The sequence below is a fragment of the Fulmarus glacialis genome, unplaced genomic scaffold (assembly GCF_000690835.1).
Source record: "Fulmarus glacialis isolate BGI_N327 unplaced genomic scaffold, ASM69083v1 scaffold24524, whole genome shotgun sequence".
Lineage (NCBI taxonomy): Eukaryota > Metazoa > Chordata > Aves > Procellariiformes > Procellariidae > Fulmarus > Fulmarus glacialis.
The window spans coordinates 17,230-32,461 of NW_009210235.1; the positions used below are offsets into that span (position 1 = coordinate 17,230).

At 49.6% G+C, this 15,232-nt stretch overlaps 1 protein-coding gene across 1 annotated transcript in view; it reads left to right on the forward strand.

Annotated features, from left to right (window-relative positions):
- The window catches only part of KANSL1 (KAT8 regulatory NSL complex subunit 1), a gene marked incomplete at its 5' end in the record, with an annotated part of 29,024 nt that overhangs the window by 13,101 nt on the left and 691 nt on the right, over window positions 1–15,232 (forward strand). The window contains 8 exons of the mRNA XM_009577118.1: window positions 2,268–2,433; window positions 6,713–6,898; window positions 7,308–7,469; window positions 7,802–7,953; window positions 10,374–10,492; window positions 11,675–11,732; window positions 12,319–12,431; window positions 14,961–15,207. Coding sequence (XP_009575413.1) covers window positions 2,268–2,433; window positions 6,713–6,898; window positions 7,308–7,469; window positions 7,802–7,953; window positions 10,374–10,492; window positions 11,675–11,732; window positions 12,319–12,431; window positions 14,961–15,207 — 1,203 coding nt within the window. The remainder of the gene's footprint in view (window positions 1–2,267; window positions 2,434–6,712; window positions 6,899–7,307; window positions 7,470–7,801; window positions 7,954–10,373; window positions 10,493–11,674; window positions 11,733–12,318; window positions 12,432–14,960; window positions 15,208–15,232) is intronic.

The window sequence follows — 15,232 nt, forward strand, 5'->3', positions numbered from 1 at the left end:
TAGTTAGAAATTGAGGGAATAAGGACCTTCTTTGTGCCTGCAGCTCTCATGATTGCAGAATCATAGATGGCAAAAATCCACGTACCTTTGAGTCCAAGTGTTTCAAGTCAAACTTTACCACAAGGGTTCGGGGGTTTTCACTCTGCGGGCACTGGAGTTTTAAAGAGAAGTTCAAAAAGCAACATTTTTTTGAGCAAAATCGATTCTCACTCAGCTGGATTAGCTTTAACTGATCACTCATTGGCAGTTTTATCTGGGGTATTTCTGGTAGAGCCGTGCAGTGACTGCTTGCAAGATCTTCAGTGATTCGGAAGTTTATAAACTATCCCATAGGTGATGCTGACTTGAGCACTCGGTGTTTGAAGAAGCATCTGTTAATTCTGCGTTAGTTTTTGACTATATTCATCAAATATATTTGATAACCAGAGATGGTTCAGAAGAGCAGTTCCAAAGGATAAAAGATGTGCCAGATAGCAGAGGATTTGTGTGGACTCCTCCAGTTATGTGAGAGAAAGCTAGTGATGGCTAGGTCATGGTCCAGAAATACTATGTTCAGTTGACCGTGCTGGCCCATCTAGCACCACGTCATTGTGGATTGCTGTGACCAGAAATTACAACCGAAGAGCTCACTGTTTCAATGGAGGTCGTCCATAACTGTGCCTAGTGTTTTACAAAATCTGAATACAACATCACTTGAAATTTTTAAGTCAGGAGATGTCCTGTAGGAAAGAAAATAGGCTTAAAGGTTGAGTGGGTCTGTAGCCTGCAGTGGGTTGCAAACGGGACTGGTCTTGTGAAACAGGACGAGAAGGGATCTCCTGCAGTCACCCACAGCATCCCCATGCCCCAGATCAGACTGCTTTATCCTCATACCATGCCAGACGGTTTGTCTAAACCTCCTTAGGCAAGCTATTTGAGTGCTTAGCTAGTCTTGTTTTTCGGACAGCAAAACCAAGCAAACCAAACTTTCTAATACAACCTGCCTTGGCTGCCATTTAAAGTCATTACCAGTAGTCCAAGTCCTCGTACTTCAGAAGCTCTCCCTGAAGTGTGAAAGTTGATGTGGTAATTCTTAATGTGGTCAGCTCTACACTAAACACGCCACGGGTCTTTCTGTTTTTGCACATAGGACGTATTTTTTTGGATCTTGTAATTTTTTTTGTTGTTTTCCTCTCCGTTTGCTACACACATTTCTTGAAATATGTGCCCAAAACTGGGTGCAGCCCTCCAGCTCACGTGTTAGCAATGCCGAGCAGAGTGGCAGGATTACCTCATGGATCTTGCACAGCCATCCTGTTTATAAAGCCCCGTGGGGTGTTAATTCTCAGTAATGGTATGACACTGCTGATTCATGCTCATTTTCTGATCCATAACCACCAGATCCTCTGGGCAGAACTGCTGCTCAGTTACCTCTTCCTCTTCTTCACTGGTCACTGAAGCGTCCGCTTGTTGAATTTGCCCTCAGTGAATTATATTTGATTTATATTAGATCGTTTCTCTTAATTTGTAACCATGAGTGGGATTCCAGCTCTTTCCTTCAAGGTGCTTGCAGCCCTTCCCAGTTCTAGTGTTATTTGCTAAGGCTTAAGGGTATTCTCTCTTCCACCATTCAAGTCATTAATGGAAATTATTTGAATAATACTGGACTCAGAACAGACTTCTGCAGGATCTGGTTTGATACATCCTTCCATTTTGACAGGGAATCATAGGTTGCTGTCTCTGTGTGGGATTTACATCCAGTTGTGCCTCTGCTTGCAGTGGTTTCATACAAGTGAATAAAAGACTATATAAAGTCTACAAATCTGTGAATTGAAAGTCTGTCCTGGTTTAGGAAACGAGGTTGAAAAACACCCTTTTTCACTCTGTAAAGATGTCCCTGTAAGTGTCAGCTCTTGGCATATAGTGATGGCTCTCTGATCCATCTGATCTCAAAAAGGCTTTTTTTCCTCTCTGACAACTGAATTGTGCTGCCTCATGGTTTTTATAAATGAGGTTTCAACCTAGATAAAATTAAACACTTTTAGTCAAATTTAGTAGATGTTAAACTATCTGTGCTGGTGAGTAGTAGTTTTCAGTTGTGTTTATGCAAAGTGAAAGTATCCTTTTGTGAGTCGAGACTAAATGAACAGGTTTTATACAAGGTATTAAAAAAAAAAAAATCAGCCTTTAGGATGTTTTTTATGAGCTGTCCAAGGGGAATTTGTGAAGAGAGCCCTTAGACATGTTGACCTTTGATATGTTGACACTATTCTCTCTCCCCTTACCAGGTCCATCGTAATAGCCTGGTGCGATGTAGCTGTGATGTGAACCCTTCGTGTGCTCTGTGTGGCACTCGAAGCTCGACGACTGTGGAAATCCAGTATGATGCCCCTTTGCTGGAGCGCCTCTCCCAACTGGACTCATGTATTCATCCTGTCCTATCATTCCCAGATGGTAAGCACAGCACCCACGGAGCTGCCAGGGGTATTGTCAAACTGGGTCCTGAGTCGGGTTACAAGGGATGCTTGGGCGTGCTCCGGAGCCTGCTCCTCCATCCTGGGCTTCCAGAGGAAGTGCAGATCTGCTTGAGTATGACCAAGCTTGTTCATCTGCAAGTATTTTTAGGAGCAGAGCATTTACTGGAGCAGAAGGGTTCGTGAAAGCGTTACACCTGAAGTCTGCTCCGCTATAAACCTGTTTGCTGTGGGAGCCTGGCCTGGAGCCCCCCTTGGGGTGGGGAAACTGAGTGGTGTCTGGGAGTCTGTACTGGGACCCGGGTCTTAGGCTGGTGTCTTTGTTGCTATAAACCGCTAGAGAAATACTTGCTTCCGCAGAGTTTGTTCATCTCTATAAAATTATTTGTGGATTGGTTTAAGTCACAGGAAATTTTTTTGACCTTGTAAGGAATTGTAAATGATCTTCTGTGGTTCAGAGGGCACAGTAAGAAGGGATGTTCCCGTTAAGACACTCGTTTCCCTGTGTTACAGTATCAGGGTTAATCATCATTAAGAGGAATAACTAACCAACCCTGACTGTGGGGTATTCACAGATTTCATGTGTAGGGACTTTTCCCAAGGGAAAAGAAGTGGTTTCCAGAGTCTTTTGCTTCCTAAGCTGCCAAATTAAATACAAGCCTGTTCTTTGACCAAAAACTATTGGCTTGCATGAGATTGGCGTCCCATCTGTCGTCTTTTTCCTCTGATCACAAAATACAGGACGACAAATGATAGGAACTGGTACTCTTATCAGGAGAGACAGGCAGTAAATAGATCATAGCGGTTCCTTTCCTTGGTAGGAGTGTGTGGCTGCTTGAGGTGGAGAACACCACTGGTAATGCTGGGAGGAAGGTGTGTGTCCCTGCTTCTCATGAGGATATAAAGTGGTTGGTCCAGGTTAAGACACGGGGCTAATGTGTGTGTTTGGGTTTAAATTCCAGTTTTGCACAGGCTTTGTGCAATAGTAGGAAACGCATGGAGTGTCTGGGAACAATTAATCTGGCATCTTTCACTAGCACTATATTTAAAACAGACTAAAATAGTAAATTGGTGCTATTTTTAAAAACTAAATCCCCACCCTTCCAAAGAAACATCTCTGTTAAGGAATGCTAAAAGAACTGAATGCACTGAAATCCTGAAGCAGAAATTTATTTCCTGATGTCACAGCACTTGCAATCCTCTGTCTATAGTGTTAAAATCTAATATCCTAGGAAGCGGTGAGAAGACCTGTTGTGTACTGTTGCAGCGTGGCCAGCAGGCAAATTACCTCGTCCAGTATTCACTTTCCATTTCTTAGGGTCAGCTGCAGCCAGCACACATGGTAAAAGATCCGTTCTGGCTGCATGAGATTAAAAACTCTGGTTTTAAAACTATATGGTGTAAAGCTTAAAACACCTATACAGAATACCCATTCCCCCCTCCCTCCCGCAGATTAACTTTGATTATTCACTAATGCTTAATGTAGTTTTGCTAGGGTTGCTTTTTGGGGATACTTTTCTATCCAAACATAAAGCCAGGTAGCGTGTTCAGGTAGGGAAATCTCTCTGCCTGACGTTTTTAGTCTGCATCGGGGTGTCTCCCTGCCTGTGACTATTAGTCCAGGTTGCTGTTGGTGCTCCCCATGATTATTCCGGAGGCTCACCTTGAAAGCCAACTGTCTGGGCCGATGGGCAGAGGCTCATTAAGACTTTCTGGAGGAGCTTGTGAGGTAGTTAGATGGAGCCTGGCCTTAGAGCTGTGAGCATGTGCTGACTTTCACTTTGAGCCTGTCTCTCTGGGGCTCCTCCGGTGCCAGCAGCCAGGGATCTCCGGTGCAGTTTGCCAAGGGCAAAATTGCCAGGCGCCGCAGGAGGAAAAAGATCATTTATTCTTCTGGCAAGCGGGGCACCCACATCGCGGCTTTTAACCCGTTGCACTTGCGCTTCATAAGCGCTTTGTCCCCTTCCTTTCAGGTTTTTTTTTCTGGTTCATCTGATTTCTCGCTGGGAATTTTCAGATGATGTAATAACCTTGGTGGGGAGGATGAGAGCCGGGGCTCTCGGGCTCAGTGTGGTTGCCATCTGCCGGTCCCCGGGAGGCCTGCACCGCTCGGCCGAGGAGGAGTGACGGTGACACTTGCTGCACGGACTCTGGTGCAACCAGTGCTGACAGCAGGGCAGTGGCAAACCAGCAAATAACTCATTTTCTGCTGACAGTGTTTTGTCTTGCGTTTTCCCCCTCCCTCTGACCTGTCCCATCCTTCCACAGATATGTGGGCTGCTGGGATGGGATGAATTTTCAGGAGAAAGCAAAAAATTAACAGAGAGGAGGCCATTTTCCCAAAGTCAGACCACTCCAACACAGTGGTGTTGCAGCCTCGCTGGCAACGTCCTTAAAGGACTGGCTTGGCCCCTCTCTGTTCTTTGGGACACGTCTCCACAAACCAGTAGTGGTGGCCAAAGAGCTGCCATCGCACTGTGATAGCCCTTCCCTAGCACATGGATGGGGCTAAACCAGAGCTTTAGCCATGAAGGTACTTGAAATGCAGCTGTCCTGGCTTTTTCCTGAGAGTCAAGTTCCCCTTATTAATAACAGCCGACTCCAGCCCGTGCTCTGCCGGCTCTCTCCATCCTGTTTGCCTGCCTGGATCTGCTGGGGCTTTCCAGTCCCTGGAATTGGTGGGGAAATATTGGGGAGGGGTTCAGATATCAGCCGCTGAGACTACCCACAAGGCTTGAATTTCTGCCACGTGCCCTCTGAGATTATCTAGATGCAGTTTCTAAATCCCACGGCAGCTCCTAATTGCCTCCACGTCCCCTCTGCAGGCGCAGAGTGGGGAGCTTTATTCCTTGTGCAGAGCCTGGGAAGGTTCATCTCTGCTCAGGGTTGCTTCAAAGTCCCTGTGAAAATGTCATGTGAGCTTGAGAGATGTGGGGGAGGGCTGTTTGTACTACTGATGCTCATTTTAATGCTTTTAACTCCTAGTTGTGGCAGTGTGAGTTTGCATCGGGCTGCGTGTCCTGCTGGCAACGGTCTGCTGGTCTGTACTGGGGGAGGAGAGCAGATGGGTGGCATGTCAAACCACAAATGCTGGTGTATAATGATCTTATGGATGTAGTTGGAGAAGATAAATTCATGTCTCAGTAGTTCTCCTGTTAACCCTAAAGGTTGTAATGCTTTTCTGAACTAGGATTTTGGCCCTCAGGCATATAAAAGACAGCTGGCTCTTGGAGGAGACTTAGGCAGCAGTATTTGGTGATCAAATCTGAAGTTTGAAGCTATGAGTATGAAAGGAAGGCTTATTTGTGGGACTCCTGAGGCTAGAGTAGTTTACTACTCCAGTTAATGTTTTTTATAGTCTACCTTAGCCTATCTGCACAAGAAATACATTGAATAATCTCATTCGTGTTCTGTGTTTCAGCTAAGGTCAGGAGTGCACGTCTGTGTGGGATTTGGGAGAAACGAAGCTTGAGGAATGTGAGCAAAACTAGTGTCTGCCGAATTTCACAGCAGTACAGCGTACTTGTGCTCGTTGTGAGACGGCAGGGTTAAATAGGGACAGGTACTATGGATTACCGTGATCTGTGGTATGCACAGAAACTTCAGGCTCGAAATGCATCAATTACCCAGATAATTACCCGTGAGTTTGCCTGCTTGCAGATGGTTGCATGACCTGGCCCCTGCCTGGGGAGCTCCCGGCAAGCAGCAGTACTTCTGCTCTTTGAGCCTGTGAAGTGTGCTCACAACTTTCCTTAGATGATCGAGGTGCCACATCGGGTGGATTAACGTCATACAGTACTTGGTTGGCTTTTGGCTTGACTTGAAATCGAGGATTTAAGCTGAAATTCTCTCTTCCAGCCCGTACCTCTGTAGATTTGATGTGCTGAGATATCTCAGATTCTTGGAAGTCAGATCTGAGATAGCAGAACTGAGCGTGGCAGTACATGGGATACCTTCAGTGGTAAAGACGCATGGTTTTTCTGACAAAGGCTTCATTCTTCTGCCAGGATATACTTGGGCTGTGAATACCATAGGAATGTGCTTCTCTCAAAGAGCTTCAGATTAGAAATGTTGGGTCCTAACATTGCAGGTCCTCCCTGAACGTGAGGAAGGCGTAGGCAAGCCTGGGTTTTACAGTCAATGCCTGTATGTTTGTGGGGGGCTGTTCTTACTGGGGGACTGGGAGAGGATTATGGTACCGCAGCTTTCTGGTGCATAATTTAGTTAATTTGAATGCTGTGTTTCGTGTCCCTCTGCAGATGTGCCGACGAGCCTGCACTTCCAGAGCATGTTGAAATCTCAGTGGCAGAACAAACCCTACGAGAAAATGAAACCTCCCAAAAAGCTCTCGCTCAAGCACAGAGCCCCCATGCCTACCAGCAGCCTGTCTGACCCTGCTCGCAAGGACCGCCACAAGCTGGTGAATTCGTTCTTCACTGCAGCCAGTAAGTGTCCTCCCTGCCTCCACCGCGTCCAGAAACATTGCCCAGTCTTGTACCCGACAGCCGTGCAATCTGGGAGGAGAGAGGAGGATACCCTTCAAATTAAGCTCTTGGGGATGAGGCCATGGTATTGCAGGCCAGGGCTGAAGGTGAAATGTGTGCAGGTTGTGAAGTTCAGGCTGGTCTCAGTCTGTAGGGACCTCTTCTTGCTCAGTCTGAGGCTGTGCTCATGCTGGCACGGGCCGTACTACAGCTCATTCTGCTCTGAGCACATCTCTCCAGCGCCCTGATGGTGTTGAGCCCGACCTGTCTGGATTTATGGAGCTGGTAAACTCTGCCCGAGTCTCCTGTGCCAACAGAAAGAGAGGTGAAAACAGGCGTTTCATAGCTCTTTCTCTGTTCCCCTCCTCAGAGCGCTCACATCAAAAAATCCAACCAGACAAGGCACACAGGCCGCCTTTAGACGATTTTATGGCCGTGTCCAAGGCCGAGAGAGCGCCAGAGCGCTCGCTTGTCCAGCCTCCTGCCTATGACAAAAAGCGATTGCGAGACTGCTCATCTGAGAGGAGTGAAGGTAGGCTCCCACGGCCAGGTCTCTCGGGGGGAGCTTGGGCTTTGCTGCATATCCAGCCTCTCTCCCCCTTCAGCCTCGAAGAAGGGGGAACGCACTGCTTCTGGGCCTTGTCGCCACCGCAGCAATGCCTCGTGTGCTCTAACTGCTTCTTCCCCCAGGGCCTCTCAAGCTGGCAGCCGCCATCAGAAGGTGCTTCTCTTTCATGCAAAGTGCTCCTCAGCACTGGCCATTTCTGGTGCACATGGTCCTTTTCTATCCACCATCACCCCACTTTGTTTTTTTTTTTTTTTTGCTGATGTCATTCTTCATTTTCTCCCACCCTCCTTGTGTAGTGTTAAAGCATCACACAGACGTCGGTGGCCCAAGCTACTTGTCAGCAGCTGCAACCCCCACACCTCACAGCCCTATAGCACGGCAACTGTCCACCTCCTCGGAAGGCTCCGCTCCTGCCAGCACGAGTTCACAGGGCACCTCCAGCACAGCCGTAAGTACCTAGTGCCTTTCTGGAGAGGTTTCTGAGCTCAGCTCCACCATGGGGGTCTCAGCTTTTGAGCAGTTCAGGCGTCTTAGGCTTGAGAGTGCTTATTATTTCTCTTACCATGCTGGACCCATTGGTTCAGCTGGTGGTAGAGTTGCTGGCCCTCTTTTTTACTCTGACTTTGGGTCTGCTGGGGTTCCTGGATTGACGTTGGTTGTGCAGAGAGCCAGTCAGCTGCAATTACAGGTTCTCTGTCAGCTCAGAAACTGCTGGTAAATGTTCCTGTTCTCAGTAGTCCCCTGGCTTTGATCCAGGTTCGGGTTTTGGTTTTTGAAGTTGTCTGGGGATGCCAGAAAGAGGAGTAGAAGAGCTGAGCAGCAGCAGTGTGCTGCTGCTGGTACAATGGTGCTTCCACTGAGGTAGTTTTCCCTTCATGGCCTGGGTGGCACGGGGCTGTAAACGGGGTTGGGGCTGAGTCACAGGGCAGTGGTACAACAGTGGTGGTTGAGACCTTAACTTTCACCTATTCGCAAGCTTCAGCAGTTGCTTAATTCATACTGTCTTCTGAGACACGCTCAGCCTCCCAAAATGCTAAAGGATGACAGGATTTGGGACCTTTGCGAAGCTGTGTCTAAAAGCTGTCAGTGAGCAGGACCATAACTCCCTCCCGCTGTGCTCTGGGACAGATCGATGACACAGCTCCTCCGCCACACATCATCCATCCTCCCAGTGCCTGACCCACATCAACAGAAGCCCTTGATTAAAGGGCTGAATTCTGCTGAACTCTTAAGTGTCCCAGTGAAGAACCTGGCCTCTGTCTGGCCAGTCCAGTTAGTGCCACAGCCTGAGTGGTAATTTGTGACCCAGGGATAACGGAGCAGATCTCCTCAAACCCTGGTAGTGAAACCAGGGTGGTTAAGAGGCATCTGTCCATGGCAGAGCTGAGGGCACCACTTCCAGCTCAACCTTGTGTGCCCTCGTCCTTGCTCCAAGCTTGTTGCTCTGGGACTGCCAGGTCCTGGCTGGGTTCCTTCACTGCGGAACCCAGTTCGCAGCTGTGACATCAGTGACACACCCTGTAACGGCACGGAGTGACTGAAGAACCCAACAAGCAGTGGTAGTTTGGCTTGAATGCGCTAGGTGTTTTGGAGAAGAGGACAGCTCTTCTCAGCAGCTCTAGTGTGTCAAGATGACATTTCCTTGTGCTTCGCACGCATGTCTTGGTCTTCTCTTGCTGCTTTTTCTGCTGCTCTTTCACAAGCTCGTTCAGAAAAGCTGGATGAAGTGTCTTCCCTTCAGCCGCCAAGTCCCGCAAGAGCATTGCGGGCGCTGCGGTCTGATCTCTGGGCTCAACGGTCCGCGTCCTGGGTTCAAGCATCGCAGTCTGGCGCAGGTTTGCATGTGCTCCCTGGCGGGTGGGTCAAGCCTCACTGTTGGCAGTGACACGTTGGGATTTCCTTGCTGCCGTGGCAATAATTGCCAACGCACTCCGTCCTCATCCAGCTTCACGCGAGTTCCGGGATTTGGCTGTGGCAGGTCCCTGGCAGTTGGGTTCCCGCGTGTTTCTATGCTAAAAGCCGCAGGGATCAAAGGAGGCAGAGAACATGGTAAATTGCAGATGAGTCTGTTAGGAAGGTGGGCCGTTTCCGTATCAAGCTGATCCATGAGGATTCATGTCGCTGTATCGGCAGTTGCTGCTGTCACAGGTTTGGGGGAGGTTTTTGGATAGACAGATGGTAGGAGAGCACCCAGCGTTCAACCAGGTTTAAATAGATAAGTGTGGAGCTTATTTCTGTCTTAGAAAATCTATTCCAGTCAAAAGCACGATACAGATGGAAGCTGTTAGGCTCTTCGTACAGCTGTCATAACCTGAGATGAACTTCTGTCTGACTGTTTCACATTCCTCCTCTGTCACAGTGTCACCTGTGGCGGGTCCACACCCCTGCAGGGACATGAGCAGTGGGGCTGTTTCCAAACAGGATCATTCTTCCCTCTTTCCTGATGGTCTCACTGCTTTCTTTACGTTGGCAGTAGGGAATTGGATTATATGGGAGACTTTCCTTCTTGCTGTGTCAGTTTATCAGCCGGATCAATCTCCTGATCCACCCGCCTGTGCAGCGGCTGGTGCCAGTGTGGAGATGGTGGCTGGAGCTCAGCAGCCCTTGCTCACCTTGCTTCAGCACCTGCAGGACCACTGCAGCCCTTGCCCTTGTTTGTACCCTACAAACTAAGGATTTTTGGTTGGGAAGAGGACGTTCCAGCAAGCAGTAGGTGAACTCCATTCTGATGCAAATTGCTGTTGGTTCTGGAGTCTCCATAGGTCATACGAGGCCATTTCATATGAGGCCACGTCCTTTTTCCATCAACGACTTACCGTGACAAAACCTACAACCCTTTCTCACGTGGTTCTTGTCTTCGTGTTACAGCAGCCAAGGAGGAGGAGAGGCGAAAGTTCATTCGATATTAACAACATTGTCATCCCGATGTCCGTCGCTGCAACGACTCGTGTGGAGAAACTGCAGTACAAAGAGATCCTCACACCCAGGTATGTGCCTGATCCCCGGTTCCAGCGGGGTTGTCACATCCCAGGCTGTGCAACTTTCCTGGGGAGGAAAGGGGCTTTCTTCTTCTTGAAAGTAGGAGAAGGTCTGGAAAACTTCTGATCATATCATTGATGCAGACTTGCTGAGTTAGGGAACATGTTGTTTGAGTGTCCCTCGTGCATGAAAGCTAGCTGCCTTGCTCAGGTCTCTCTGTGCAATCTAAAGTCATCCTGGTTGTCCTCTGTCCTGCTGCTGAGTGTGTTGAGTCAAAGGTCCTGGTGGTTTCCCAGCTCTGCACGTGTCCGGGCTGGGTGGTGGGTGCCTGGGCTGGGTTAACGTTGCAGAGCAGGAGGGCCACTGCCTTGGGTCCCACCGGCCAGGAGATGCACTCCCATGCCTGGGACGTGGTAGGAATCAGAAGTTTTCTCTGCCCAAGCTGAGTGCAAGGAGGTGAGCTGTCAGCCCTTGTTTGGATGTTCTTGGATCAACACCATGGATGAGATCAGTTGCTGGTTTTCACACCTGAGTGCTCCGTGGGAGTGTGCCGACTTGCTGCAGCACTGGTGCAGCTTCTTCATGCAAACTGCCCAGTTTCCAGTCCTTTTCTCTCCCAGTTCTCCAGGTCTCTTTCCCAACTTACCTCTTTCTTCCTCCTGGTCCTACATGCTCTTCCCAGGCCCTGTTCAGAGCGGGGCAGGGAGGGAGCCTGTTGCTGAGCCAGAGGAAGAGGAGGAGATGCTGCAGCATCTGCTCTGCTTCCTCTGCCCTTGGCAGGCTTCACCCACGCTGCCAGACCAGCGCCAGGAGCTGGGCAAGGAGGCAGGAGGGAAGGGCTGCAGCAGGAGGACACTGGTAGCCTCACTCTCCATTCCTTCCAACATGGGAGGACATGTCCTGCCTGTCCCCCAGAGTTGCACTCAGTGGGTGCAAACCCACTGCAAAAAGCTGTGCTCAAAATGGAGCAGGCTGATAGGGGAGGGGGAGAAACCGTTGTCTGATAGCACAGGAGGGACTTTGGTAGACAAATGTGGCCACTTGGCTTAAAACTGAGCCTAAGTATGTTGCTCATTGTGGCAGGCTTGTACTTTTTCTTTCCCAAAAGACAGTGTTAGTGCATGCAGGGCATGCGCTGCTGTGCTTGGCTGTGCCTGTGATTGACTGCCCTCTGATGTTGTGTGTTGCAGCTGGCGTGAAGTGGATATCAGTGCTCTGAAAGCAAACCCTGATGAAGACAATGAGGAGGTAAGAAGAGTGTTATTTCCGAGTTAGCGCGGGATGGGGTTGGTAGCAGCTGAACAGTGTCCACAGAGGATGCCGGAAGGGAGTGGACACAGGGATCTCAGCAGGGAGGTGCGGAGTCTCTTCCTTTTTTGCAACAAAAATGGCACAATTAGCCTTGTAGAAACCAGCCTGGTGTCAGTTCCTTTTCAGGAAAGGCAGAAGTTGGATTGACTGGCTGGGTACAGCTGAATCTGAGGTCTAATGGCTGTCAGGAGACCTCTCTGGGCAGCAATCTTTTTATGGAATAGTCTAATCAAGAAACTGTGACCACTCACACCGCTATAGTTATTATTTTAGCTAAACTGATAATGATGGTATTTCCTTAAACCTCTGTGTGAACACTTCCATTCTGGGATAAGTGGCTTTCCTTTGGTTTTTAGTTCTTAATCTCTTCCTAAGCAATGCAGACTCAGTTTAATAAGGTGCTGTTGCACTCACTGAACCATTTGCCTCCCTCCAGATTCATGCTATAGCTGGAAAAACTCCACGTAGATGTGTGTTTAATCTAGGAAAGCTCTGACCGAGCCCTGTACTGTTCCCTTTCCAGATCGAGGACTTGTCTGATTCGGCCTTCGGTGCTCGGCATGGCAAGTGTGAAGAGATGGAGCGGGCCCGGTGGCTTTGGAGCACGAGCATGCCCCCGCAGCGGCGGGGCAGCAGGTACGCCTGCCGGCACGGTTCCTCGGCACCGCCACGGTGCTGGCAGGGGCTGCCCCAGTGCACCAGCAGCATTGGGATGCAAAGAGGGTGCAGTGGGTTTCTCTTGGCCAAGGTGTCGTTCCCAACAGAGTGGGATGCTCTTGGGAGCAGCTTTATTAGATTGGCTGATCCATGAAAATGGTTAAAAGCTTGTGCTGGTATTGGAAAGTTTGATCGCCATCCACAAGAGCAGCTTGAGGAGCCCTTGTAGGAGTGGGGTGTAGTCTTGCTTAGGTTGGGGTAAAGTTAAGTTGCAGCCAGCCAACTCTTGCACCGTCTGTTTGGATTCTGCTTTCTCAAGCATTTTCACCGCTCTAGAAGTGTGGAGGCTGGTGCACCAGCTTGGGAATCCAGAGGAAAACAAGAGACCTGAGCTAGGCATCCTTCATGCAAGAACAAGGAACAGTGGTTGTTCTCAGTGTTACTCTGGCTGTCGCATCTCTGCTCGATTGCTTCAGCAATGCAATTCTCTGTTCCATTTATATACGTGTCCTTCCCTCCCTTTGGTCGCTTGACACTTGATTCCCTTTCTGCAGTGTCTTTTTGTGAGTGGGCGTCTAAAACCGCACACGGTTTCCAGCTGTTGATCTCACCATAAACCTGCATAAGAAGAGATTCGCTCTTCTCCATTTGATTTCCGATGCTTTGTTTGGTTTTGAACCACTCTGCACTTGGGCAGAGATGAGTGCTGAACTACAACTGCATGCAAACATGCACCCGGTCGTCTTCGTCTGGTTGTGGTTTCAGTTTAGCCCTGTCGGGTGTCTGCGATCGTGCAAGATTGTTTCTGCAAGAACTTCTGCAAATGCAAAGGTAGCATTTGTCAAATTCCATTTGTGCTGCTGCTGCCTCGTTTAATCTGCAGCTGCATTTCCCAGTGCTGGTGGAGCGTGGGACATTTTTGTGTTTCTTTGCAAACTTCTTCAGCCAGTTTCTCACAGCTGATAGCACTTCACCATAACTTTGTTTCTCTAAAGACCCTCTTGTGAGGACGTTGGTGAAAGGTGCTGTGTTGAGGTCCTGGCTTGGTCACTGAGGTGAATTCAAACTTCATCTCATAGGTTTAGAAATGCTGATGGGAAAGGACTTCCAGAGGTCTCTAGTCCAGCCCTCCTGCAGGATTGCTGCCAGCAGAAGACCAGGTTGGCCATGGCTTTGTCTGGCCATGGCGTGAATGCTTCCAAGGATGGAGACTCCCCCAGAGCTGGGGCCAGTATTCCCAGTGCAGCTCCCCAGCAGGGAGAGATGGGGATGTAAGTATCCCTGCTCCGCTGGCCACGTTCCTCAGCGCAACCCAGGACGTGGTCTGCTGCGTTTGTGCTGAGAGTGACTTGGCCGAGTTCAGCTTGGCAGTTGCCACATCCCGAGCTCCTCCTCAGCAGGATCCTTGCTCGGTCCCTCAGTTCGCAGCCTGGGCTGATGCAGGGATTGTTCTCTGCAGCTACTTTAGTCTTTCTTTAGAGGTGGTTGGAGCCCCTCATGGCCTGATAACTTCTTGCTGGTGTGATTCAGCCAGTACCTTGCTCCTTGCCTGTGGAGTACCTGGGCCAGGTAATAACCAGTAAACACTGGGGTGAACTCGCTTAGTTTCCCTTAAATGTCATTCTCCTTGTGACCTGCTCCAGCAGATCTGCTGAGCGTCTTGTGGTCTTCCTGCCTCATGTATGTAACAGATTGGTTTGGTTTTTTCCTGTAGCAGCTCTTAAATTGCATCTTGACTCAGCACGTTGACTCTGTCTGGCTTGCTGCAGGTGTAGCTGTTTTATTAGTCTAACTGGGGCTGGGTTTGTATGTTCTGATGAACATTTTGGCCGAGGTAGATTTTGGAATCTGATCCTTGGCAATCCTTGATTGCCACTTGCTGTTGCAGCTCGTCTTGAAGAGTTGCACACAGATGTGGGGACTCCAGTTAGGTTTCTCTGGTTGCAGCCTGGGCGTGTTTTATCTGGGAATCTGTGTAGGTGCTCAAACTTTCTTAATTCTTGTTTTAAATCTTCTGAAGTCTAGGGGTTTCACAGTGCTCCTCCTACGCCCAACTGTTGAACTGGCTGCATTTTCAGCATTACTGATTCACTACGCTTGGTTCTTGAACTGCCTGGTGTCACATGGCATGTGGATGGTGGAAACAGTTGGAGAAACCGATTTTGAAGTGTCTGATTTCATAGGGTGGCTTCTCGTCGTGGTATTTATGCAGCACTAGCAGCGTAGGAGATGTGTGGGACACGTAACCTTAGGAGAGCAGCGTCAGTGTTGCAAAGCCGCATTGAGACAGTGGAGATGGGACAAAGATGAGCCTGGATAAGTTTAACCTCTGGGCTGCGGCATTCCCTGCTTGTGTGCGCACCAAATCCCCGCGGCGTTCCCCATCGTACGCCTGCTCCCGAGGAGGGGGCGGTGGAAGCGGTGGCATCAGTGAGTGGCCTGGGCCCCTGTGTCGGTGGAAGCGCAGCTGGGACTGAAACCAGGTTCTCCAATGTGTTCCTATCTCAGGTCTTACAGATCGACAGACGGACGGACGACCCCCCAGCTGGGGAACCCCTCGACTCCCCAGCCGGCATCCCCTGACGTGGGCAACTGCCACTTCCATTCGGAGCTGTCCCACACCCACTCACCGCGCAGCCCCATCAGCCCCGAACTGCTCTCTGCCCCCCTCACCCCCCTCTCCCGTGACTCCATGCGGCTTCTGTCCAGCGAGGACACCCGTTGCTCCACGCCCGAGGCCGGCCTTGATGAGCAGGTGGGTGCTGGCCCTGGTTGTGGCC